The 25,915-nt window shown below is 53.8% G+C and overlaps 10 protein-coding genes across 10 annotated transcripts; 4 read left to right on the top strand and 6 right to left on the bottom strand.

Annotated features, from left to right (window-relative positions):
* Positions 1-588: 588 nt before the first annotated feature.
* Positions 589-1,710, top strand: CLAFUR5_06019 (Actin patches distal protein 1; the record flags this gene model as incomplete). The annotated part of the gene is made up of 1 exon (XM_047905167.1): positions 589-1,710. The coding sequence occupies one exon, from the start codon at positions 589-591 to the stop codon at positions 1,708-1,710; it is 1,122 nt and encodes a 373-aa protein (XP_047762063.1).
* A 1,035-nt stretch (positions 1,711-2,745) lies between these two features.
* On the bottom strand, positions 2,746-3,882 carry CLAFUR5_06018 (PHO85 cyclin-1; the record flags this gene model as incomplete). The annotated part of the gene is made up of 1 exon (XM_047905166.1): positions 2,746-3,882. The coding sequence occupies one exon, from the start codon at positions 3,880-3,882 to the stop codon at positions 2,746-2,748; it is 1,137 nt and encodes a 378-aa protein (XP_047762272.1).
* A 3,743-nt stretch (positions 3,883-7,625) lies between these two features.
* On the top strand, positions 7,626-9,079 carry CLAFUR5_06017 (L-tryptophan decarboxylase; the record flags this gene model as incomplete). The annotated part of the gene is made up of 3 exons (XM_047905165.1): positions 7,626-7,706; positions 7,756-7,923; positions 7,979-9,079. 3 exons carry the CDS (start codon positions 7,626-7,628, stop codon positions 9,077-9,079), a joined length of 1,350 nt encoding a protein of 449 aa, XP_047762061.1.
* Positions 9,080-9,534: 455 nt separating this feature from the next.
* CLAFUR5_06016 (Vacuolar cation/proton exchanger 5) lies at positions 9,535-11,057 on the top strand (the record flags this gene model as incomplete). The annotated part of the gene is made up of 2 exons (XM_047905164.1): positions 9,535-10,857; positions 10,908-11,057. The coding sequence occupies 2 exons, from the start codon at positions 9,535-9,537 to the stop codon at positions 11,055-11,057; spliced, it is 1,473 nt and encodes a 490-aa protein (XP_047762062.1).
* Positions 11,058-11,423: 366 nt separating this feature from the next.
* Positions 11,424-12,103, bottom strand: CLAFUR5_06015 (Ecp14-1; the record flags this gene model as incomplete). The annotated part of the gene is made up of 2 exons (XM_047905163.1): positions 11,424-11,710; positions 11,770-12,103. 2 exons carry the CDS (start codon positions 12,101-12,103, stop codon positions 11,424-11,426), a joined length of 621 nt encoding a protein of 206 aa, XP_047761649.1.
* Positions 12,104-13,233: 1,130 nt separating this feature from the next.
* Positions 13,234-14,643, top strand: CLAFUR5_06014 (Palmitoyltransferase pfa5; the record flags this gene model as incomplete). The annotated part of the gene is made up of 1 exon (XM_047905162.1): positions 13,234-14,643. One exon carries the CDS (start codon positions 13,234-13,236, stop codon positions 14,641-14,643), a length of 1,410 nt encoding a protein of 469 aa, XP_047762269.1.
* A 4,331-nt stretch (positions 14,644-18,974) lies between these two features.
* CLAFUR5_06013 (Alpha-ketoglutarate-dependent xanthine dioxygenase xanA) lies at positions 18,975-19,958 on the bottom strand (the record flags this gene model as incomplete). Its single annotated transcript, XM_047905161.1, has 2 exons — positions 18,975-19,814; positions 19,839-19,958. The coding sequence occupies 2 exons, from the start codon at positions 19,956-19,958 to the stop codon at positions 18,975-18,977; spliced, it is 960 nt and encodes a 319-aa protein (XP_047762047.1).
* A 510-nt stretch (positions 19,959-20,468) lies between these two features.
* On the bottom strand, positions 20,469-22,094 carry CLAFUR5_06012 (uncharacterized protein; the record flags this gene model as incomplete). The annotated part of the gene is made up of 1 exon (XM_047905160.1): positions 20,469-22,094. One exon carries the CDS (start codon positions 22,092-22,094, stop codon positions 20,469-20,471), a length of 1,626 nt encoding a protein of 541 aa, XP_047761601.1.
* Positions 22,095-23,729: 1,635 nt separating this feature from the next.
* CLAFUR5_06011 (D-lactate dehydrogenase [cytochrome], mitochondrial) lies at positions 23,730-24,967 on the bottom strand (the record flags this gene model as incomplete). The annotated part of the gene is made up of 5 exons (XM_047905159.1): positions 23,730-23,790; positions 23,838-23,911; positions 23,968-24,454; positions 24,502-24,578; positions 24,626-24,967. 5 exons carry the CDS (start codon positions 24,965-24,967, stop codon positions 23,730-23,732), a joined length of 1,041 nt encoding a protein of 346 aa, XP_047762059.1.
* A 233-nt stretch (positions 24,968-25,200) lies between these two features.
* On the bottom strand, positions 25,201-25,863 carry CLAFUR5_06010 (D-lactate dehydrogenase [cytochrome], mitochondrial; the record flags this gene model as incomplete). The annotated part of the gene is made up of 1 exon (XM_047905158.1): positions 25,201-25,863. The coding sequence occupies one exon, from the start codon at positions 25,861-25,863 to the stop codon at positions 25,201-25,203; it is 663 nt and encodes a 220-aa protein (XP_047762060.1).
* Positions 25,864-25,915: the final 52 nt, after the last annotated feature.

Below are 25,915 nucleotides of genomic sequence, written 5' to 3'. Positions count from 1 at the left end.
GCCCTGAGGAGCGCCTATCGAAGATATATGTACGCTAGGGTGTAAAGCTGTAACTTCGTTCTTGCAGTGAATGACTGACCAAGCGTACCTACCGCTCAACATGACTCCAGATGCGTTGCGACAACGGGAAGTCGCGTGTCTAGTAGCGGCAGCGACGAAACGCGACAGGAACCTGTTGCCGTCACTGACGCCTCAGATGCCTCCGCAGGATGGCATTGGCAGTACAGTTCGGTGGAAAGTCCGTGGAGTTGGATACACTTGTTCTCGCGAGAACCGTCCAGTATGAACGCGGTTTGTTCAATGCTTCCGCCGACCGCAGTCTCGGCGTCCGAGCTCGACTGGCTGTACTTCGTACGACGCTGATTCGACGCAACAAACATCGAAGCAAGATATATTCATTGCTGCGACAGTACGGAATCTTGAAACGAGCACTCGAGTTTGCTAGTAATCTGCAAGCGACTACTGGTCCCCAAGCACCCGACATCAACAAAGGACGGCGCGGCTTTGGGCGGACATTAGCGTTCCGACAGTGTGGCCCCGCAATCTGATTGATTGATAAGGTATACCCGCCTGTTCGCACGAGCCGACATGACCAAGCTCCGCGCAAAAATCATGCTACGAGGCCTGAGCGAGAGGTGGCTTGGTACCCCTGCAAACGACGAGCTCAAGCCTCGCGACGATGGATTCCAGACAGCGAAGGGCATCGACGCGCTCTTCCCTCGAACGAGACCTGAGATAGACGGCGACGATTGCCTCCGCGACTGCGCGAGCTGCAGCATCTCCTACCCGAAGAAGTTCAGCATCGAGGAGGACGACAAGCTTTATGGCGGAATCAATGGCTGGAATAGACATCTCCTGGTTGCTACGGGCAAGACCGACTGGGTACGGGCTGTCGAAGATGAGAAGGGCAGTGTAATGGAGGCGATTGGGAAGCACATCAGTGACGTCGACGGGAAGCTCATGCTCAGCGCGACCAACATGCCAACCCCAGAACACGGCGATCCATACGGCGAAGACAAACCTACCACAGTCCTGCTCATGCCCTCCTTCACATTCGTCGATAATGTAACACCAAAGCACGTACCCGAGCTCATACGAAGCGTCATCAACACCGCACCTACCAACACAACCCCTCTACCACAGCACTCGCTCACCAACGGCGTAACAAACGGCAATGGCTCAGTATCGGATCCTGCATCGATCGAGAAAGTCCCAATGCCATCCATACCGAAAGACCTCCCAGCCGGCCTGTCACTGCGGACTTGCCCACACAAATACATCATCCTCATCTGCTCGCAAGCCACCCGCGATGCCCGCTGCGGTCAATCCGCACCCCTCCTGAAGAAAGAGCTCGAACGTCAACTACGGCCACTGGGTCTATACCGCGATCTGGACGATACCAGGCCTGGCGGCGTGGGTCTATACTTCATTTCGCATACAGGAGGCCACAAGTACAGCGCGAACATGATGGTGTACCGCAAAGCAGAGCGAAGCCGAACAGTGCAGGAGCAGATCAACGGTGGCGCTGAGGAGAAGATCATGGGTGGGGACGTAGAAGGCGAGGCGGCGCAGTGCATCTGGCTGGCGAGAATCCGACCTGAGGACTGCGAGAATGTCGTTCGCTATACAGTATTGCAAGGCAAGGTCGTGAAGCCAGAGCGCCAGCTACGAGGAGGGTTCGACCGTGAGAGGGGAGTCGTGAGTTGGTAGTCGCTAAGGCAGTGGTAATGAGGTGGGTGAAGGATACATGGCAAGTGTACATGTGTGTTCGGCAGAAGCTTCTTGAACAGAACCAACACCCTAGATATACATACCTGTACACGCAACGATCGCATCGTGTTTCGGAGGGTCCTTTCTCTCATTTGTTATGCACAGAGTTCAACTAAGAGATGTGCATGAAGAAGGTTCAGTGTGGGATTTCTAGAGTTCGTGATGTTGGAAGCAAGGTTTGGCAGCAAAGCCGGCTTCACGTGAGAGTGTACGCATGGCATTGCGTGGCATCGGATGGCTGTCGCTGGACTGCAGGTCCTGGGAGATGTGTTCCCGTGATATGCGAAGTCTTGCCAGGCGACGTGACATGCACAACGTGAGAGCCATGAAGTGTGATCACTGTCAGCACCGTCATGTGAGATCGTCGTCCCGTGTCGGGCTGATATCCAGCGTCGGATAGAGCTCGCCGATGCCCTAGTCGTTAGCCTTTTCCACTGGCGGCTGGGCGAGACATCACCGGCATGTGCACTGCATGAAGCAAGGTGGGTAACGCTACTGCTTGCATGAACTTCATGCAACCACGGAGAAAATCTTGCGGAGAACAGAAAAGAGGTTGGGAAAAAGTTTGTGACCAGTCAAGACATCTCTCATTGCATCTTGGTACTGGTCTATCGTCTGTCGTGTCCCATCATCTCCTCCCGTCATCTTCAATCATCTCGCTCCAGCCTGCACAAAAGCTGCAAGCTCCCAGCACTTGGAAGCCAGCCGAAGCAACACCGCAAAATGCTCTCAGGTGGTATAATGCTATTTCTCTCAACCAATGCATACAATAAGGACCAAGAAAGGACCAGCTCATGAAGGTCCTGCCCACCGAGCCAAGTCGTCGCGCCATGCCGTATGCATCATGTCGTCGTTTGCTGTGTCGCTCCTTTTAGTTCGTTTTGGTGGTTGTTGTGGTAAAGACCGTATTAGGTAAGTGTCTATGTTGTGCATCGAAGCTGTGAAAAGTGTCTGTCAAAGAACTTTTGGGTGTGTCTAGTAGCCGGTGACCTGGATCGGGGGTGGTGCAGGTCGGCTAAGCGTCGTGGGCAAGAAGCGGCTGAAGATGTTGGTCTTCTGCTTCTTTGCTGGCTGTTGGTCGGTGTGCTCGAGTGGCAGGCCATGAGCGTGCAGCGGCGCTTTTTGTAGCACTCGTGGCACGTTGAAAACGCAAGGCACATTGTGGCTTGCATAATGCTGTATGTGTGCTGGCTCTTCGTAGATGGGCTCGACGTTGGAAGAGTAGACGCTGGCCGGCGACGACGAAGTTGCAAACGATTCTGCAGACGATGTTGATGCTGCTGATCGGCTTCGGGTTGGAGGTGACAGCGATGGTGTTCTCGACGGCGCTCGCGATGAGGATGTGGAAGAGTTGGCGTAGTACATCGGTTGCTGGTAGGTGTATTGTCCCATAGACCGAGGAGATTCGTAGTATCTGGGAGCCTCCATCGCTGCACGACGTTGTTGCTCGGCAGCAAAAGCGCGTTGTCGCTGCTCCATGGCAGCCATCTCTTCACGCATTCTCTGCTTCTCTGCTTGGCGTTGCTGCCATGATCTGATCGGGCCAAGGAATGGCTCAAAGTGGTAGTAAAGGTCATCTTCAGTGACGCGAAGCTCCCAGTCAAGCAAGCTCAGGAGTTGCTTCTCCATGAGGTTGACTTCGGTAAGACTGAATCCAAAGTTTTCGTAGCCGCGGACAGCGGTATAACGTGCCCAATGCTTGTTCTTGGGCGAAGAGTCGTTAAGGTTCTTGGCTGAAAGAATGAGTGCTGCCAGAAAGATGCGGTGTGCAGTGCACTTCATGCCCTTGGCAACTGGAGGCAAACGCTCTTGTAGTCTGCTGAGGTAGACAAGAGTAGTCATAAGAGTGGGCACCTGCACGTGTGATCGCTCAACCAGTGTCGTGATGAAGGCCTCAATGGAAGGCAGTGCAGGCTCAAATGCCGACTGTTGGGGTGGTGTTGTTGGGGGCGTCGGTGGCAGGTTCTTGTTAAGTGGTTGCTGACCTTCGCATCGGATGACTTGAGCAGCCTTGTGAGCGAGGAAGCTGATCATGTCTGTCGACACAGGCAGGAAGATGAAGTGTTCCAGAGCGGCAGCATTCTGTGCTGGGGTAGGTGGTGAGTAGGCCATGTCGATAATATGTGGTCGTCGAGGTCGTTGCAGTGTGGTTAGGTGTCGGCGGTGAAGACTCGAGAGTCCGAAGAGTCTTATAGGCAGGAGAAGGTCACCTTGCTATTGATCGTCGTGACAATAGCAAGATTGTTGTCGAGGATATTGTCGAGGTGAGATGTCCACAATAGGCAGATCCGTCGAAACGTGCACGGAGTATTGCTCAACAACAGGGACAATAGTAATTAGGAGGGCTTTCGAGCTGCTGCCTGAACAAGTTCGCGAAGACCCGAGATATTAGTCCTTAGCTTTCACTCGATCTAGAGGAGCTGGGATCTTGTAGTAGTGTCGTGGCTGTCAAATGACGGTGTGTGACTATGGTCACTGCCGGGGTATCGCCTTTGGGTTTCGGGAAACTGGCGGGATGAACAGCGAAGCTTGGAAAGATTGTCTTGATTAAATTCGGTGACTTTCCGGCCGGCGGAGAAGTGCAACTAGATGTAGCGAGATCCAAGTCGAGGATGGTCGCAGGGCAGTGGTACAGAGTGTGGTACTGCTGGGAGCACAGAGGCGGTGATGGCTGTAGTCAACGGCGGGCGAGAGGTTAGGCGCAGATGCGAGCTGTTTCCTGCAGGCCGGGGGATGGCGAGAGAAGGTGAGGAGAGCCTGAGCGTGCGTGTATTAGGAGTCCGGGCGGTACAGATGGCGAATGTGATATCAAACACACTGGCAGGCGGCGGGATCTCAGCCATACTTATTCGCCATCGTCACCCGCCTGGGAGGTAAGGCATACGACCTGGCAGCGCCTGCAGGAGATTCTTAGAGATGGCTTGGGTTTTGGCATGTAGCGTGTGGAGAAGCCGATCGCGTGCCTGATTGGCCGGCTGCCCATCGCGCCTGCCGCGACTTTGGAGCGCGCCAGGGCTTGCTGCGCCCAAGCGGGCGCCTGACAGCTTTCTACTGGCCCTCGACGAGCGTTTCATCTTCTTGCTTGCATTGCGCTTAGAAGCCCACTTTCGCTGGTCGTTTCAACCCTTCCAGACAGACCCGCCCACAGCCATAGACGCTGCCTGCACTCTGCAGCGCTGGATGATGGTATGCGGCAGGCTTGAAGATGGCGCAGAGGCTGCACGTCGCGACCAGTGCCGGCTGGCGTGTCGTGAAAGCTGCGCATGCCTGCGCTGCAAGGACGGCACTGCACTCCCTGACGTCCCAAGGAACGACAAAGAGTCGCCAGCGCCAGGAGTCGTGCTGTACGGTGCCCGAGATCGCCGCAGTGCCGCCTTCTGGCTCTGTGACACCCTCACGGATCTGCTGCATGTGTAGCTCTTTGTGCTCACCATCTGACTCGGTTTGCTGCCCACGCTGGCGGTGGCGCGTGGAGTACCATCCAGCACAAACTCTCGCGTATCAGGTAGAGTCGGCGGCATCAAGCGTAGTGGTGCTGCATCGACTATCCGGGGTCAGAAATGAACGTGGAGCACCAGAGTCCACACTGTGTCTACGTGTTGTCGTGGCCAGCGCTTGATGTTGCGAATGCGTATCCACTGGTTGACGATGCCCATCTCGGGCGTGCGAATGGGTGGCGGACACGAAAGTGCTGCGTATAGCCCAGCCATGCGATCCACAATCCGGACTTGGACATGCCAGCAGGAGAACGACAAAGGCGCGCCTGAGTCGCTGCACAAGGCAGATTTGCACTTCCTGGCCTGTCCAAACACTGTCGGAAGAGTCTACAGACGTAGCTAAGACATTGCAGGAGATCGTCAACATCACTCGCGAATGAGCGGAAGAAAGCGAAGTGGCTGTGGCGGTGCGTGCAGCTTTCGGCAGGTACAGCCACAAGCTCGGCTCGAACAGACTTTGAGAAATCGAGTTTGACTTCCTTCTCGAACTGCTCCGTGAGACCAATCGCACCTCCTGCATGGCGTCCGGCTCCCACCTCCTGAGATGAGACAGACTCGCATGATACCGCGTGGATGCAACAGACACGTTATAGGTCGGCTCACTGTTCCGTGAGCAACTCTACTCCTGGAGCCGTACAACTGCTACCTCAATGCCGTGGATCATTCGCTGTCGGAGCCATTCAGGCCGTGTGTCTATGGAGAGCCTCGGGGCTCGAAATCATCAGCAGCCATCTCGTGCCCGCCATCACGCTTTCAGATTGCCAATGTCAGTCCAGTAGCCCTGGAATTGGGACCTTGCTGCAGCTCGGCGATGCCACAACCTCTCACCAGTGAGCGGCATACATAAGGGTATTTTCTGCATGCCTCGTTATTAGCTCACCTTGCACAGTGTCTGGACTACGCACCGAGTCCCATCACCATTGTATGTAACGATCGCCCCCGCATCTGGTCTTAGCACTTCATCTCAGAATAGTGACTAGCATAGACCGTAGCCATGCTCTGGAACCTGGTCAGCACGGGTCTGTTCTATCTATGGCCAAAGCGAATCGCTAAAGCGAATCGCTACAGTACTGTGGAGATCTGGTGTTCTGACACCAGCTTGTCGTTGCCGCACGAGTAGCCGCCCATCTGAAGACTGCGCCCGCCCGAAACAGCCGCTGGTACGACATCACTTGTCACACCACTGCTGCGATCTCATTCGAAGCTCCGTGGCAGTGTCTGATGTATGCTCGACACACTCGAGCAGAACGGAATGCGTAGACAATCTTCCGGCTAGCATTCGACATGAGCCTCTCATCACTACGCAACAACAGGGTGGACCCCACTACACCAAAGCTTGCCGTGCCCACCAGACTGTAGCATCGAGAACGGGCAGCCACCATGCGGTCAGTCGCGCGATTCGAAGCTCCAACCAGCCCTTGTGCAGTATCGCCGGTCGCTTCAAGATGCTCAACTCTGGTGCCAGCAGTCAAGCTCGTGGCTGTACATCCAGGCGGTATATTCAATGGTCCTCAGGTCTTGCATACCCTCTCAACCGGCTTCAATGTATGGGCTCTTGCAAGTACGAAGTTTTTAACATTGTCGAGCTACAAGGCACGGTCGCCCAAGGATCACAACGCAAAGTAGGCAATTCCGCTCATCTTCGTTCTGTACTTTCGCCGCCGTCCAGCCCAATGAGGGCGCTCTCGACCTAAAGACAGGCCTCCACGCGATAGAGCGCTTACTTACGAGTCAGATGGACATGTCCCCGTTGTTCTGCAATCACTGCAAGTCGATTGACAACATCATCAAGTTGGAGAGTCAACCATTGTAGTGCCAGACAATGCGAATGGAATATTTTCTTAGCTGAAGTCCATTTTCAGACACGGGAGCTCATCGAAGATGAATGCTTGACAGCATCATTCTGAGCACATGGACTGCACGTCTTGTAGCAAATATGATCGCATTCACTCTTGCAGCTCGACATCATGCCTCGCACATTCGGGCCCGAATACGCCCCGCTGCTCATCCCCTGTCACCACAATCTTGCTATACACGAGGGTCGATTCTTCATCGTGGTGTCTCCCGGATTATCCTTCAGCTTTAGCTGCTGCTTGCTTCATTTCGCACACCTATGCAGTCGAAAACTTACCATATGCAGCATGCTTACGTGGCAAGTCGTCGTATTGTTATTGTGCCGCTCAAGCCGACCACTTCCACTCGTGATGTCATTTGACGTCGCCAAAATCTGCTGAAAGCTGCAGCGAGATGATAAACTTGGCATTGGCCACTTGAGGTCCAGAAACATTTTCTCTTGAGCTCACCCAGTCCCTCTTGGTCTCTGCTTCACCTCTTCAGAACCATAGTCAAGCAGCAAAGATGGTTCACCAACACGGAGACCACCACGAGATCCCTCACGAGCACCATGTGGATCGTGCAGGTGCATGGTTGCCAGCTGATGTATGCTCTTGTGTGGCCATTGTCGAGGTGATGATGCTGATCTGAATAGCACCGTATCAACGAGGAGTGGTTGGGCAACCAGATCGAACATGCGAAGAACAACAAGAAGGAGCTCATTCCAGTCTTGCAGGAGTTCAAGGAGTTTATCGAAGGCAACAGCAGAATTTACATGTACTTCGTGAACATGTTCCAGGAAGTGCCGATGAAGCACCCTTACGTAAGTTTTGAACGAGTGGGCAGTGGAGAAGTCTCACTTACCTTTGCGACTGCAGACTAAAGACCCCACCGGCCGCAAGCAGGTCCGCGACTACCACCATCTCCTCGAGATCCTCAACCATACTTTCACCACCGCACCAGGATGGATCGATGCCGCAGCAAACGTTGGCATGGTCGGAGTTCCGATGTGTGCCATTCTCGACTATCCAATGGGTACCCCATCCGGCTACGCCGCTTTCCTCGACCCAGATGTCAACAAGATGCTGAAGAAGGTCCTGAACGAGTGGGGCAAGTTCCTCTGCAGTCCAAAGAGCGCGGAGGTTCTCGGCACACATAAGCAAGGCTGGTTTGGAGAGACTGGCCAGAAGGATATTATGGAGGTTGCAAATGCTCCGTACAAGACTTCGCACAAGTTCGAAGACTTCTTCGTCTGTGATCCGAAGGCGAAGCACTATGGCTACAAGAGCTGGGACCACTTCTTCACCAGACAATTCAGAGATGAAGTCAGACCAGTCGCGAGCCCGGAAGATGACAATGTCATTGCCTGTGCCTGCGAGAGCAAGGTCTTCAATGTTGTCAAGGGCGCACACTTGCGCGACAAGTTCTGGATCAAGGGTCAGCCATACTCCGTCCGCGATATGCTTGCGTTCGATCCATTGGCTGAGCAGTTCGCTGGAGCCACGGTATACCAGGCTTTCCTATCAGCCCTGTCGTACCATAGATGGCACGCTCCGGTGTCCGGTACAGTGAAGAAGGCTTTCGTGCAGGACGGTACCTACTTTGCGGAGCCCTTGTTCGAAGGTCTAGGTGATCCAGGTCGCGCAAAGACCCAGGAGATCGATGCTGGGGGTATCTCCGTTGGCCAAGGATACCTCACGGCTCTGGCGACACGAGCGGTCATCTTTATTGAGGCTGACAACCCGGCTATTGGCCTCATGGCTTTCATCGGTGTAGGCATGGATGAGGTATCAACATGCGAGATTACCGTGAAGGAAGGCCAGCATATCAAGAAGGGAGAGCAGACCGGTATGTTCCACTTCGGTGGTTCGTCTCATGTCCTGCTGTTCAGGAAGGGAGTCCAGGTCGATGGTTTCCCACAGCCAGGGAGAAGGGAGAACGTGCCAGTCCGTAGTGAGGTGGCTCGCGTCCAGGCATAATGCTGCAGGTCAGCATTCACAAAAGCTGTAATGTGTACATAGACGACAGGCCATGAAATCAGGAACCTTTTGAATGTCAAGTCTCGACGCTGAAGATATGTTTCAACATTGAGCAATGGATCAGTCCCTCACGTCGCCTTCCCGAACAGGTTGAGTTTCTTCACGCGTCGTCTCTGCTTTCTTCCAACGTCTTTCTGAACGTCCACTTCAAGTTCACCATTGTTGTCGTATCGGGTAGCTTGCAATGTTTGTCGGTGTTGCCAGAAGGTAGGGAAGGGATTGAGAAGCAAGGAAGCGTCGTTTCTCAACCAAGACTTCCAAGCATTGGCATGGGCCCATGCTTCAGCCACTGCAAGCACCAGCTGCCAACTTCCATCTTCCATGATCAACATCACTTGTCTTCCTCTCGTACCCTGACATCTGCACCAAAAAGGCGATAGCTGTTGAGCGGCATCATGACTTTCGCCAACCAGCACGGCACGAACTCTTCACACCACGGCGAAACATCGCCATTATTGCCTTCCTCAAATGGTCATGAAAACGGGCACTCACCTCACACTTTTGCAGATGGCATCGCCCACGAAGGCGAAAGTGGCAGATCTGGATTCCACATTCGACACTTCTTGCACTGCGTTTGGCGCTCCTCGAGCAACGTTTCGAAGGCGGTCAACATTCTCTGGCCATTCGTGATCATTGCGATTGTGCTCAACTATGCAACAGAAGCGCCACTCTGGATCTTCGCGATGAGCTATATCGGCATGGTACCTGCCGCAAATCTTCTCGGCTTCGCTGGCCAAGAGTTTGCAAGGAAGATGCCGAAAGTCGCGGGCATCTTGATCGAGACGACTTTCGGGAGCGTTGTGGAGATCATCCTGTTCGTGGTGCTGATTGTCAAGCACAAGACCAGCGATGAAGCTGAGGGAGGTAATGGTGATGAGGGAAACCTGATACCAATAATCCAGGCTGCTATTCTTGGATCGATATTGACCAACTTGCTACTTTGCCTCGGAATCTGTTTCTTCGTTGGTGGCATCAGACAGCACACGAAGAACCAAGAATTCCACGGCGTTATCTCAGAAGTTGGAAGTGGACTGCTATTGGTGGCTGCCTTTGGACTTCTCATCCCGAGTGCCTTCTACTCTGCTCTCAAGTCCGAGACTGTCGCGGCACTTCAGGAACACTTCACCAAAAGCAAGCTGCAAGAAGACATCCTCTCTATCAGTCGTTCCACGGCCGTAGTACTCATCGTCGCATATGGCTTGTACCTGCTCTACAGTTGCCTGTCTGCTCACAGTATCTTTGACGAAGTCATAGAGCAAGATGAGCATCGCGATGCAGACCGCGAGCAAGATGAGAAGAAGATGAAGCTTACGCTCACCGAGACCTTTGTTGCTCTGGTGATCTCGATTATCTTTGTAGCTTGGCTCCTCATCATCCTGGTTGAGCAGCTGGAGGAAGTGGTGGAAAGTGGTGTGCCGGATCAGTTCCTGGGTCTGATCCTTCTGCCGCTGGTTGAAAAGGCGGCCGAGCACTTGACTGCCATTGATGAAGCATGGGATGGTGTCATCAACGTTGCTCTCTATCACTGCATTGGCCCATCGATACAGACTGCTCTCTTCAATGCGCCGCTGGTCGTGCTGATTGCTTGGGCGCTCGGAAAGCCACTGGACCTCAACTTCGAGATCTTCATGATCGCTTTACTGGTTTTGTCCATACTGGTCGTTGGCAATTTTCTTCGAGACCAAGAGTCGAATTGGCTTGAAGGCGCACTTCTGGTGGTGAGTCTGGCAATACATGTGTCCTAACGTATCGGCTGACAGTACTTTAGATTGTGTACGTGATCATTGCGATCGCGTCTTTCTACTACCCAGATCCAGATGTGGCGACATCCAACGGCCTGGAAGAGCTTGTCACACAAAATGTCACCATCCCGGCGGAGCTTTACAAGCAGCTTCTAGACTTGCTGCCTGTGCAGTAGTTTTTTTTATAATGACTTGTTAGAGCTCAAAAGAGATCAAGCTTATCAAACATTACTTCTTAGACTTGCTGGTATCTGCAGCTACATATCGCTTATGTGCAACAAAGCTCCAAGGACTCTTGACCTAGAAGTGGCCGCTCGAACAGCAGGATCTTCGTAACCACGATTCTAATTGCGCAGCGCAGTGAAAGCTTCTGGGGTGGAAGCGTTGAAGCACGCCACCCTCGCCAATGTCCCATACATCGAAGCTGCCTGACGCCCTTCCAGCAGGTCATTAGTGCTATGCCTTTGAGAGTAAAACGACCACCTCTATCGTCAGCAGCCCTTGCTCGCGGCCCTCGTCGCTCTCCACTGACTACCACCCGTCTATTTGCTTGGTACTTCTGCCTCACCACCATCCAAGGAAGACAAGTCTCTTCCGTTGAGAAGCCCAGTAATGCCCGGCAGCAAACCATCTAAACCCAGCCCGGTCAGAGGATCCTCACCGGCCCCCCCTGGACCAGACACTTTGTGAGCCACAAAGCGGCCACTGCCTGGCGTGTACTTTCCATCTGTGTCCAGTAGGCCCTTCAACGGACTGCTCGCGGGACAAACCCCAAATCTTCCATTGATTATATCCAGACATCGAGGCGGCGCTTCTTGGCCTTGGCACGCTGCAACCGAAATATGTCAGCGGGATGTCAGTATAAATTGCCAGCACGGCTGTACTCACGTCCTGGTGGTGGTCCACAGTACAATCCAAGGAGTGGGTCCAGCAGGACGTGGCAGCACTGCCAGTAGCCAGGACAGCTACCATCCGCATCGGGTGTCGTCTCGGTGAGGATACAGTTGGTTGTTGCCGGTGTGAGATCGTAGCACGAGAGCTCGGTGAGCAATTCGACTGGTGCATTGTCGCCATTGAAGACCGCGCCGCAACAGCGCAATTCTCCACCGTCTGTACAGATGGGGCGGCCTCCTTGTTGTCGTGATACACCAAGGTCTCGTGGTGTTGCGTGTGCTAGGCTTGCGATCAAGCCGAGGCCAGATAGGATCTGCATCGTGTACATGGTTGGGGTTGGTATATGGGCGCAATTGATAGGTTTCTGTGCTCGCGCTCCAGTTTCTATTCGGTCGCTCTTTATCGACACGGTAGGTGGGAACTGAGACGCAGGAAACAATGGAATTATGGAAAGTAGGCAGAGAGATGAGGTGATCCCTTTGCACCTTCTCTCGAGCCAGTGCGGAGGCCCCGTCTAACTTTTGAACGTTGCTTAACAACGACAGAGTCCGACTGGTCCGGTCTGTCGCTGCATAGCTTGCACAGGCAAATTTGTAAAGGCTATGCAGCTTAAGCCCTTGTTTCGAGGCTGCAAATGGAAAGTATTTCTTGTGGACCAAATTTCAAAGTGCACTGCAGACCTGGTCGAATTGGTGATAATGGGAAGGGGTTGGCGGCCGCTCGGAGCAGTGCCCGCGAGCCTACGGCCAGACATCTTGGCTTGGCAAGAAGCTCCCTGCTATAGCCTATAGGTGTATCGGCGGCGACTGACAGCTGGACAGCCTGAGTCCGATCCATGCGGGCTTCCTGACAGATACATGACCCATTCGAGGTCTGATCAGAATACAATTGCTTAGAACACCATCAAAACAATCTTGAGCGCCGTATAGAGGGCTAGGTTCATGATGCCTGGTCCATGACAAGCCGTGAACTGCTGCCGCCGGGCTAATCTCGCCGTGCCAGACTGCCAGGACCTTCCTGGCATCGCCAAGACATCCCAAACGGTAGCACGACTCGTGAGCAGAACCTTGATGTTCTGACAGATGGGTCGGTCGTACTTGATGACTGTTGTAACCTGCGTATAGTGCTCCAAGCACCTTGGACAAAGCACTTGATGTTGTCGAAATGGTGCGCGCGCTTTAGTGGCTCTGTTCCACAAGCATAGTTCTGATTCCTCATCGATAGCAAATATCTGAAGTAGGTGCTTGCCATTTCGACGAGAAAATGCGCAAGGCAACAAGGCAACCCTCGGCAGCCAGATCTCGGCATCAACGGCAAGAACCCAGCCACCGAGCGTTGCGTTAGCCACACCTGCACTTTACATATGACTTCAACGCCGGCCACATGAACATCGACACAACAATGTCCATACCACGATAGCATCACCTTCTTCATCTTTAGGCCATAGTGGCTAGGGCTATGAGCCCACGCAACAGGGCTCCGATCTGGGTCTCGAGATTCATACCAGCTCTCCTCGTCTTGATCGTCGGCTATGCGAGCTGGGTTGTCGTGGGCCCGCTCGGCATCAACTACCTGATCAACCCACCCAAGGATCAATATGGCACTCTTCTACACCCACAACGCGTCGAAGCCGGCCTTGCCATATCCATAGTCTACTTCGCCCTCTTAATACCAGTAGCCGTCACCTGGCTTCGACTGCTTCTGATAGTAACCAGGGATCCCGGCTACATACCCCAAGGTCCCGAGCAGGAACGACATTCCAGCGAGCCGCAGCCGGGTATTGAAGACTTCTGGCGAAGAGATGTCTTCGTGTGCGACCCAAATGGTCTGCCGATCTGGTGTGCTCATTGCAGGAACTGGAAGCCGGACCGCACGCACCACAGTCAAGATGTTGGCAGATGCACGCGGAAGATGGACCATTTCTGCCCTTGGGTCGGCGGTGTCGTCGGCGAGCGCACGTTGAAGTTTTTCATCCAATTCGTGTTCTACACCATGATCTTGACTGGCTACCTGACCGTCGTCCTGGCATACTGGGTAGCACGACAGAAAGGCCATGTGCATTGGTACGTGGCTCTTGGTCTAGCTGGATTCTTCTTGTTGTTCACACTGGGTATGGTGATGAATAGTTTGAACATGGTCTTTCAGAACATCACCACAATCGAGAACGTGAGCAGGAGAATGTATTTGGCAGTGCTTCTCCCTCCGGAAAGACAGGTGGACCCTACCATGCCTCCACCGCCAGCCAAGGTTTCGCCTACCGCGGACGACGACAGTGACCGGCCCATGACTTCGCACCTCGACGATCCGGCACACCTCAACTACTTCAGTCGGCCATCGCGTTCTGGCAATCCTATGCAGCCTCCGGACCCGGCCCCACCTGCAAAATCAAAGATCTGGAAAGGAACCATCACATTTCCCTTACATCTTCCTGTCGATAGGCCGCCCTTGCCAGCACCTCAGCCGAGGATCTTCGCGATTCTGCACACCCCACCCGGCCTCAACCCTTGGAACATGGGAAGCGCCTACACCAACTTCAAGCAAGTCTTCGGTGATAAACTGCATGAATGGGTGTTTCCGATCAAACATTCGCCTTGCTGCGACCACACTTCGCAGATATCCGAATTCCCACTTGGCTCGGAATTTGAGCTACTCCTGATGGATGCTGGCCTAGTACAGCGCGAGAGACCTCACAGAAAGGACCGACGATCAAGTACTTCTCGTGGCGGAAAGCGGAAGCGTAGGCTAGACGTTGGTTGGCAAGACGGAGAGCGCCCAGATGGGTGGGTCAGCGAAAAGGAAGCCCGGAGAATCAGAAACGAATGGCGAAGGCGCGCAGAGCAGGGACAGCAGCCACTGGAAGTACATTGAATCACTAAAAAGCTGATCTTGGAAGTCTTCAATTGGAACGGAAGTGGCGGGCGTCAAAAGTGCTACGAGAGCTGATTATAATTGCTGGCAAGAAGAGCCCTCCGAGGAGCAAGGAACAAGCATCCGACAACGCATCCGACAACGCCAAGGGTGCACAGAATTGAACAGTCAGCAGGGCCTCTATTGTACGCGATATAATGATCTAACGAACGCCCAACGAACGATCAAACGAACGACACGGACTGCTATGTAAAGCCAACTGTACTTTCCGAACTCCAGAACACCCAACCCGCCATCCCGGATGCCCTCTCCGTCTGTGCTGGTCAGCTTGCAGCGAGATTATACGTGCAGTGCCGAATGCTCACCTCAATCGCTATCCCGTCATCCAGTCTCACCACGTTGCGGTCATCAGTATACATGACACGCGCGGCACTTGAAATGTGAGCAAGTGGGGCATCGTTCCGGAGCAGTGTATGGGCTGTTTGTTTGTCTGCAGTTGTGGCAGACCCTGTTCAACGTGAGAAGAGGATCCGAATTGCCCTTCGATGGTCACTCACCAAGAACCACGAACGACACCGCAACCACTGCCGGCTCGCGTGGCAGCACCATGGTCGATGCCGTTGCTGTTAGGAGGTTGCTGCTGTTGAATCCCGAGCCTGGTAAGAGGCGTCTGTGCTGAAGGCATCACGTCGTAGTCTGGGAACATCTTAGAAGTTTTGATGGAAGTGAAGCGTACTGTGGACCGCTGGGACTGTTGCTGCTGGTTGTCGGAAGTGTCTGAGTGATGTCCGGACGGCCAGTCTGACGGCCCTATCCTATATATCATCGTCCATGACGGTCAGAAGGCAACTTAAAACAGACGGCTGCCACGTCCGTTGGTTAGCACCGCCATACTGCTGCTACTGTGCGCAGAGAAGGGCGACTGAAGCTGACGGATCACCGACAGTGAAGAAAGAAGAAGTGAGCCACCTTCTTGCGAATTCGACAGTGAGCAGCAGCACCGCCAACTGTCTCGATCAAGGTCCTCCGGAAGTCAAGACGAATGCAATTACGAGGCGGTGCTTTCCCTGGCGATGTTGGAGTGACCGAGTCGTCACGACACTTCTAGGAGCACCAACCGTTGTTCCACAGTGTCCGGCTTCTTTGTACTAATGGTATGCGCAGCGCAATGAGCTGTGGCCACCGCCAGGCAATGCTATGGACGATGTCATCGAATGGCGGGTGTCGTTCTCACAAAGTGTGCGCTAGCTGGAGGGAGCCTTTGAACATCAGCCAGTCATGGTCCACGTTAGATGTCAAAAATTGATATCCGTGCTCCAGCCACTTTCAATCAAGAGATCCATTATCGGGAGGTGCGCTGGAGGTGCGGCAAGTCGATGGCGTCAAACGCTTCACGCGGCAGTATCGACATGTGGTCTCCGAGAAGGGCGACCTCGGTGGATCTGCCTCTCGAGTCATGCGACTAGGCAGTGTCGAGGCGTACAAGGTCAGCTTCTGCTTGAGAAGCCTCACTAAACTTCCTGCCAACGACTTCAGCCACGACGGCCACAGATTGCCTGAACTATCTGTGAAGCTAGAAGAGTGGAGTTGCGGCCGGCAATCACTGTGAAGACACAGGTTGGCGAAGGATCGTGGCAGATATATGTTTGGAACGGATCTTCTAGCACAAAAGCCGTAGGGCTGAGATCCCCTCCGCTATAACGGTCGGACAAATATTTGTGATACTACCCAACACGCTCAACACAGCAATTCTACGCCTCGCTGTGTCACTGTATACACTGTTCCGTAAATTGAGGTAGGACAACTCCGAGAATAAAGCTGCCTGTGCTGCTGCGCCTTCACCTTATCTTGATCACTGTGTAACTCACACCCGTGATTATTCTGTATCATCATCAGCTAGCTGCGCAGGCGTGCGCTGTTCGATAAGCGCAGTGAACTCCACGGCAACCATACGTTGTCTTCAACAATGAGGCGAAGCCGGATACAGGAGATCTTGCTAGGCGGACAATGACTCTCTGGCTGTCCAGAGACGGTACCATAATTACCTCGGATGTTTGCCTACCCATGCCTTGCAGGCGAAGATATCGTCATATCAGAGGAGTGAGCCGGGTCACTGGCGTATGCAGTGCGACGCGATCTGGCAGGTGATCTCGTCGCCCTGCAATACGGCTCGGGCCTGTGCACCCGGCTTGCAGTGTGCGCAGCGCAGCGCTAATGCGTGTTGGCCGGCTCGTTCAGTGGAGATTGGTGTGCAATTTGAAAATTGACAGGACTTGTATGGCAATAGAACGCCTGGACTTCAACGTGAATTCTTTGCTATCAAGGGGTAATCGTAAACCCGGCGCAATCCTCCAAAGTCCCAGCAAAGTGCTCAGAATTGAACTACGCCCCAATAACAGACGCCATGTCCTGTAGCAGTGATCTGAACGATGACCCTGTTAAGCACTGCACAGAAAATGACCCAATGACGATCTATGCAGGAGCCATGTGGTAGCGACAGGAACCTACCAAGTGATCAGTGAGAACTTCGACAGGTGGAATCCTGCTCATGCTCACCTGTGGGCAAAGCGGGGTGTTCGTGGTTCTGCGTGCGGCGGAGGATGGTATTTGGCAATTCGCTATGTCGTGGTGCAACTTCGGGGTTGTCGTCTCACATTTGTGAGCATCTTTGTTCATGGATAGTAGTACACCACACTTCGACTACTTGATCGTGGTCCATGATGGTGCCAGGACGATCGTCGCCTCGAACGGCTTCGGTTCGACGAGATGACTGTAGGTGGTGTGCGTCTCTGGTTGCGACTTCTTCGAGCGTAGGCGTGAGTCCTTGGTTCGTAGTCCACATCCCTGTGCTGGGATGCAGAGGGTCCGTAGAAGATGTCGTATAGAAAGGAGAACATGGTTGGTTGATGGGTGATGCACGTTCGTGCCAATGACAGGGAGACACGAGGGTGTCAATTTATACTATAGGGCTGCCCACCTCGTCCAGTCCACTGCGGAGTCATGAGGTTGGCACCGCCATACTATCCCTCCGATGAGATCATGGCTACCAAACATGAATGCATAGGACGAAAGCTGTTCAGTAGAGGGTGGCGTCGCAGCATTTCACTCGACAGGCGGGAGGTATTGCAAATCCGTGGGTGAAGTGCAAAGGGCGACGTGGGCCTCAGGCTCCTAGCAACAGGGCGTAACCACGAGGCCGCTCAAGCAGCTGGAGTGCACCGCCGATAGTGTTCAGCGTCCACCGCCCGGTGCCAAGAGAGCGACGCTGTGAAGTTCTCCCACTGATCTTGATGCCTGGCAGGGCGAGGCAGATACAGATACAGCAGGTTGTCAGGGCTGCGCCTTTGGTAGAGCCAAAAGTACCGCTGGGACATCAGCTGAACCAACACAGCCAGCGGCCTCGTGATGTGTAGTACACTGCTTCGACGAAATTCCTTTCTCACCGAGCTCTCATGCTTCATTACCTGTTGTATGCGCCCCTTGAGGGTGGAGGTGGCTGTAGCGGAGGCCGCTTCGAAGTCGCCTTGTACAGTAATCGCCGGATCGGGAAGCATTTTGCGCTGCCAGTGTCGCACATGACTTGCAGGTGGTAATGTGCATGACTTTGTCCGAGCAAGCACATGCTCATGTAGTGATGGAGTGATGCTGTTGTCGTCGGGACCAAGTTTGAAGAAGTGAATACGACTCGCCTGCGTCCTCACCGCCGGAGCAAGGTCAACCACACCTTCTTCACTACTCCGACGCCGATGAATGCGAGACCCGTCAGCAGGTCTGGAACGTGGCAGGCACTATCGCAGAGCATCACCTTCGTGCCGTGTCGCCTGCAAGACGCTCGACTAAGAAATGGTCGCTTAATCACTCGCGCCATGTCCACGTGTGCTGAGTGAGTACAGAATGCGGAAGGCATCATCCATGGGTGACACGCGCGTTGCATCTCTTGTTCAGCACGACTCGCTGAGTGGGCCGCACGCCAAGTTAGACCATAGCTCACGCCAATGGGTCTGAACAGGTCCTTGAAGCACGAGGCAATGACAAAACCTCGGCGTACACTCGTATGGGCGACAAGTACAACGCCCACGTGCGTACTTACCACTCGGACGTCTACACTGCTTGCACCAAGACCAAGACAGTCCAGACCACCAAGACCGACGAGATAGTCAATCCAAAGGACAGATTCACTACCACAATCCCATCCCCTACTCCGGCCCCGTCGGCTCCTCACTAGCAGCCAAATTACACTGCCTAAAGATTCTCACCTCATCCACCTCAAAGCTGCCCGTAACAGAATGCAACACCCCGTGACTGTTAAACAGCGCAAAATCCCCCTCCTCCTAATCCACCGCATGCACAAACTCCGGCTTGATCCCAGGTCTCTGCAAGCGGTGCACAATCTCCCGCACCTCTTTTAAATTATTAACGACAGTGCCATCTTCTAGATGTAGCTTCTCCACGGCAGAGGGATGGATTTGGAGCGCTAGGTTGCCTGTGACGGAATTGCGCCAGCACATTGGGAAGATCTTGATCTTGCTGCTGTCGATTGGGGGGAGGTTGGTGTAAGGGAGTTCGAGGCCGTCGGAGATCAGGCCCAAGCCGTCGGAGCGGGATTTGGCGTGGCTCATCCAGATGTAGGGGTGGGGAGCGTATTGCACTTTGGTTGTGCGGGCGAAATGTTGATCTTCTGGTGAGAGGAGGTCGTACATCTTGTACGAGCTTACGAAAGCCGTGCTGCCGCGTGGGACTTGCAGCTCGTCGTTGGACTCGTCGTCGTAGCGAAGAGTTTGGTATTCCGTCTTGGAGACTTTGGCGGCCATGAGGGAGGTGACGCGTGGTGGGTTGTGATCATAGAGCGCGGCGTCAATATGCCAGCGATAGAAGCGCGTGTTATCGCGGTCATGTTCTTCTGATATGGGGTGTTTGTGGAACGTCTTGTGATGGAGGTGCTTGAGCGTTATATCCTTGAGCCCCTCAAAGTCTTTCACGGGGCCATTGCCAATGTCCCGAACTTGAGGCTGGTGCGGGATAGTCTTCAAGTCTGGATGCAGAATTGAGCGCTTCGCATCGAGAGTCTTGCCATGGCCGTAGGCCTGGACGGTAGGGTCGAACCGTCGAGTGAGCTCGTACTGGGCTGCTGGAGAGACGTGCTGCTGGCTCTTGAAGATGATGATTTGATGCTAGTACAGGGCCCTGCGTATCACTTCGAAGTCGATCTGGCTGATGTTTTCTAGATCTGCTCCCTGTAGTTCGGCGCCAAAGTCTGTCTTCGAGTCTTGCCGTGGTGTGGTTTTGTGGACGCTAATCTTGCTTTGGATCGCCATGGCGAAGATGGCGGGGATGGCAGGGTGCAATGGCAGTCTGAAGCTGTTCTGCTGTTATTGTTTAGTACGGTATTCACAGCTTGTTTCGTTCTATATACTCAAGATTGTTGGTTGCTCTTATCTTTTGGATGACTGCGCTCGGCGCTCTCCGCTGTCAACAAGTGGGTCTGGGCTTCTAAACCTGGAGCTCAACATTGAACAATTTTCGTGGTCGTGGATATGCGCAGCGCACCTGTCCGCAATCTAGGCTGTATCTTTGGGAAGTGCGGTGAAAAAAGTAAGCACATCGCAGAATTCCGATCGTTACTCGGTACGCGTGTTTTGATGATGTTGGCTACTTTCTGCACCGTGTGAGGCCTGTGAACATGTCAGTGTGATCATAGCGACAGAACTCATGGTCTCGACATTGAAAGTCAAGCTCATGTACAAAATGTGATCATATTCAAGTCCTGGGTATATCCAACGTAAAGATCTTAGCCGCACCAGTGATAATCTGCGCCAAAAGGTCTTTCAAGACCGTACCTGTTCCTGCGTTGCTTGATTGCGTATCAATTCAGCATTCCGAGCCATAAAGGACTCCCCGACTGATCCTGGGGTGAACGAGCCTTTGTTAGGTCGATTGTACGATGACCCATAGATCTCATTCGTAACAGAATTGTGCTCAGCTTGTGCGTAATCCTGCCCTCTGTACACGGGATCCAGGGATACCGATGGTCTACGAAACCCAGGATTCGTGGGTTGCTTCGAGAATGAGACTGACCCGGGTCGAAACTCGACATGCTCGGCATGGTCTTTTGAATCGTGATCCGGCACTAGGCCGGCATCATCATCGTATATTTCGTCTTCAGATCCTGCGGGGCCCCTTTGTACCCGGCCGGTAATATCATCCTCGCTGTCCATCGAGTCGTCAGCTGAGCGGTCTGTCGGGGCAGGAAGATCATCGTCTTCATCGTGTAAATCAAAGAGGTCTCCATCAGCGTCAATTGATGACTTCTTCGTCGCGGCTGCACTTGGAATCGATGGCGGCGTCGATGCGGGTGAAATGACTTTCGTCGATTCGGCTGTCTTGCCATTGGACTGCGCAAGCTTGCCATCGATTGAAGGAGAGTCGGTGGGCGAAGCTGTCCATGAGTTGGAAAGACCTGAGGAAGACGAGGATGCCATGACGGAATCGCGAGCTTGCCTACGAACAGCATTGAGTGACTCAACCGCTTGCGCGACAAGTGCATCGTCTGAACCATTCGTGGGCGAACGTGTCCTAGAATGTGAGGGTGTGCTATTGTTGCTAGTCATGCTTGACGGCACATTATCCGATGGCTTCACAACGAAGTCTCCAATCGCTAGCGATACCCTCTTCCGATGAGGGCGTGCCGGATGAGTAGGCGACTTGAGTACGGAAGTCAGTCGGCCGTCCGTGGATGAGCCCGAAGACGACGTCCTATGTGGCATCTGCAGCTCTACGGGGCGTTTGTTCTTTGCTTGCATGGAGTCGGAATTGGCGCGCTGCACGCCGTTTGGCTCGGGGGCATGTGGGCTGGCATTTCTAAGGAGAGGCGCGGAGTCACCGCGCTCGGGGAGCTCGCGATCATGACTTTCGTCGTCGTTCTTGTTGGCGAGAGCAGGTAGAAAGGCCGGTGTGAAGACACCGACAAAGTCCTTGTCTCGTTCCACGCTTGCCCTGCGATCTACCAGGCCAGCGAGGTTGGGCCTCGCTTCCAGTGTTGTGCCAGCACCGTTGTCTTCGACCACCGCGACTGCAACCGACTGACCCAATTGGTTGCGCCGTAGGCCAGCGTTGATCAATGCGTCCAAGGCATTCTGATGCTGGTCGTGGACGCGGTGTGTCGGCGACGTCGACGCAATGGCCGGCTCTGAGGTCGTCGTCTTTCGTAGCTTGCCCGAAGACCCCCCTCTGTCCTGCTCGAACTTGTAATGCTGCCTCAGTTCCTTCTCAAAGGCCTTGTAGTCTCTTTCTTTGGCTGCAATGTACTTGTGGATTGAGTCATCGAGCTGTTTTCGTTTCTGTTCGAGAGCATCGAGATATTCCTGCGGGAGGCCAGCGTCGGCGAGGGTCTTGCGAAAGGATTGTCGCCTCGTTGCGGTGTTGCCTTCGCGGCCTGCTGCGGCCTCGGCCATGGAGCCTCAAGTCCTCCCTCCAGTGTGTCGGCGTCGGTGTTGCTGTGCGCAGTGCCGGCCGGTACCTTAGCGCAACGTGACAAGGCTGCGACTGCGACTGCGACTGCGACTGCCACTGCCACTGCCACTGCGACTGCCACTGCCACTGCGACTGCGACTGCCACTGCGACTGCCACTGCGACTGCCACTGCGACTGCCACTGCGACTGCGACTGCCACTGCGACTGCGACTGCGATTGCGATTGCGACTGCGACGATCTGACATGAGCCTGCTGCTGGCGATGATGTGCAGCGAGTGGTAGTTGCCGAGCGGAGCGGTCAGACGGCTCGTCTGCGGTAGACTCATTCCCAACGAGTCGCGGACACGGCAGAAAATAGCATGCAGAATGCAGAAGGAGATGTGTGGTGGTGCGTGATAGTAGCGCGAAGGTCATGTGCAAGGACAAGGACTAGGACTCGGACGAGGACGAGCTCCGCCAACAGCCCTGGAGACGATTAGTTCTAGGTTAGCCTCTAGACCGCGCGGTGGGTACTGTGGGTTGGGCTGCTAAGGGCCTAGGACCTAGTTCTAATAAGGCAGAGCGAGGGGGACGTGTTTTGTTTGGCATTACCACCTCCTACTCCTCCTACTACCACAACGCCGCATGTGAACCCTCTCCCGCCAGCTGGAGCAGATGGTCAGCTGCTCATGTTCGCCAAATTGCGGTGAGCCACACGCTGTTTGGAATCGGATGACTCGCTCTGCACGGCACTTGACACCACGCCCACGGCTTCCTTCGCCGCCACTGTTCGGCAATCTCTCCCCGGCGTCGATCCATAGCGACAAACGCTGGCGTCGCTGGTACTATATCAGTCTATATGCTATGTATCTGGTTTCCATGAACCATTGCCAGCACTCGTCGTCGCCAACGCAGTCATCGGCTGCCTGCTGATCAACGTCGTGCATATGCGGGCAATGTGGCATCTCTGCACCACGACGGAGCAGTCTGCTGTCGTGTACATGTAGACTGCCGTGCGCGTCGGCGCTGCAGCAGACAGTCACTACTCTCTAGTAACTACGGCCGGTCGACAGGGATCGGATGTCGGTCCTTCTTTCACAAGCGAGTCTCACGTGCCCACACCCTTTCCTGCTTCCTGCTTCCTCCGATCCCCTGCTTACAGTTCGCACGGCGACCACTGGCAGCACTGAACACCCTCCGACCTTACAAATACTGTTCTATGAGCCAACAGCCTGTATATCAGGTACTTGTTGAGCAATGTACACCAGAAAACCGCACGATTAGCGAACTGCGAACTGTGCTCTCCACTTGCTGACGACCACGTTACCATCGATCGCCTTCTCGTGTTCTGGAACAGGATCGTACCGGACACTAGGCCATGTCTGGACCAAGGAACACTTCGTACAGACTGACCTCTACCGGTCTTGCTACAAGTGCTCCGAGCCGATAGGTGTCGAAGAAGTGCGAGTGCTTCATGGGCTCTGTACGAAGTGCATTGTTGCGGGACGCTTCGTCTCAACCGCCACCAACGCCATGCCTACGCGAGACTGCCATTGTGCAGAAGCCATGCATAATGTACGCAGATCTACTGGAGGCAGCACGTCGCTACATATATCTTTCAGACCTGCAGGCGACGTTTACTCGGCACTGCTGCGTTGCTCGGGCAGATCGAATACTTTACCCGGATTCAGAAGCCATCTACTCGAGGTCAGCTTCAGCACCATAGCAGTAATGATGCCACATACTTAGGATCAACCGCTCTCTTCAGCGTCTTCATGAAATAGATAGTGGTCTGCCCCAGCTCGTCAACGAGACAGTCCTACATCCCGACACGTTAGCAACCCGAGCATGCGCCACGGATGAGGACAGTCTCACTCTTTTGCCAATGCCAATGGCATGTTCTCCAGAAACCGTGCCTTCCATCTCCAGTGCTTGGTCCATCATATCATGCACGACCTTACCAACGGCTGCCTTTTGTTCTGGATTCTGAGGATCAAAGAACATTGATGCGTGGAAGTTACCATCTCCTACATGCCCAATTATGCTTGCGAATAGTCCAAGCTTGCTGCAGTCTTCCTTTGAATGCACTGGACAGGTCAGCTGTGTTCTTATCCGTGGCAGCTTGGACTTACCAATGATATCTGCCAAGCGGGAGAGAGGCACAGCAACATCGGTTGACCAAATCTCCGTACCCTCTGGCTTGGTATTGACCATTGTGAAAAGCGCTTCTTTGCGCGCAGCCCAGAGGTCCTGCTCCTCCTGTTTGGTCTTGGCGAAGATGAAACCGCCGGCATTATATGGCTTCATGAGCTGCTGGACACGACCGATGTCACTCTTGATGGCATCCGTTGTGCCAGAGAATCTGAAATTCGGTCAGGTCTGTGTCCTTCCTGGTTTACGCCCACTCACTTCAGGAACAGGGTAGGCTTCTCGTCCCAATTACGCTTCCTGACCGCAGCACTTCCATGGCGGTTGACGACTTGCATCTGGCCAGGTCAGCTTGGGGTGGCATGGTCAAATAGAACATGCTAACCTGCACATCATCCATGAACTCAAGCGCTGCTAGCTGGATGCCTGAGCGAATGATGCTACTAGCAGCGGTAGCAGCCTCTCGTATACTATCGAATGACACGATAGCTACGCTCGTATCTTGGGGAATGGGCGCAAGCTTCATAGTCACTTCCGTGACCATACCTAAAGTGCCTTCAGCACCAACGAAGAACGTGGTCAGATTATACCCAGCTGAAGTCTTCCGCGGTCGTCTCTTAGTCTTGATAACAGTCCCATCGGCCAGTACGACAGTCAGATTGATGACCCAGTCTTTCATTGTTCCATACCTCATGGCATTGGTTCCGGAACAGTTCGTAGAGACCATGCCACCTATCTGTGCTGTTACAGATGGGTCCAGTGGGGCGAATAGGCCTACAGACAGAAGGGCATTAGCCAAAGTCAACAAGCACGAAGCACGTATCAGTATCTTAAGTCATGATGCAGAGGATTCAGCGAAGTATCCCGTGCACCGCACGTCTCGAACAACCCAACCTAGTCTGGATTATTGCTCGGTGCCTGTGCTATCCAGTCACATACCTGTGTGCTGGATTTTGTTGTTCAGATCAACTCAGTTGACCCCAGGCTGAACAACAAGTCCTCGGGATGAAAGGCAATGATCTTGTCCATGTACGTGAAGTCAATGCAGATTCCTGAATATGGCGAAGAGAAGTTGCCTTCCACACTAGATCCAGCTCCAAAGGGCACCATTGGTACGTTGTGCTCGCTGCAAATACGAGCAATCATAACGACATCTTCTGTGCTTCGCGGATAGACTACTGCTACTGGCCGCTCCTTCGTGCTGGACGTAGACCATTCGGAATGGCCATGATTCTCGATCACATCTTCGTCGTAGCTGACTACATCCTCGTCCTTCAAGCTATCGGCAATCTCCATGGCGGCCTGGGTAGTTGTCAGATCAGCAGAGTGTGCGAATATAGCGGAGAGACTAAAATTGAGCATTTGCGCACGGCTAGCATATTTGATGCCGTCGTGCTCCAACGAGGAATCGACGCTATCCTCCTTCTTTTGGAGATAGTGATGTGCGCCGGCTCCCACAACGCCACCAAGTGCACCAAGCGTAATGTTCCATAGTGTTGAGACAGCAGTCTTCGCTGACGACGAAACATGCCTGGCCTGAGAGATTTGTGCATTCCGCAGCGAAGTAGGCCGCCTCTGGGCTATGAGCAGATGTCGAAATGCACGAGAGCATTTCATCGCCATGGTGTAGGAGTGATACGCCGGATGGCTACTTCATGAATATCGTAAACTGATG

The sequence above is a fragment of the Fulvia fulva genome, chromosome 5 (genome assembly GCF_020509005.1).
Source record: "Fulvia fulva chromosome 5, complete sequence".
In the NCBI taxonomy this organism is placed as follows: Eukaryota; Fungi; Ascomycota; class Dothideomycetes; order Mycosphaerellales; family Mycosphaerellaceae; genus Fulvia; species Fulvia fulva.
Note: the sequence above shows the minus strand (reverse complement) of the source record. Positions and strands in the feature narration are given on the sequence as shown.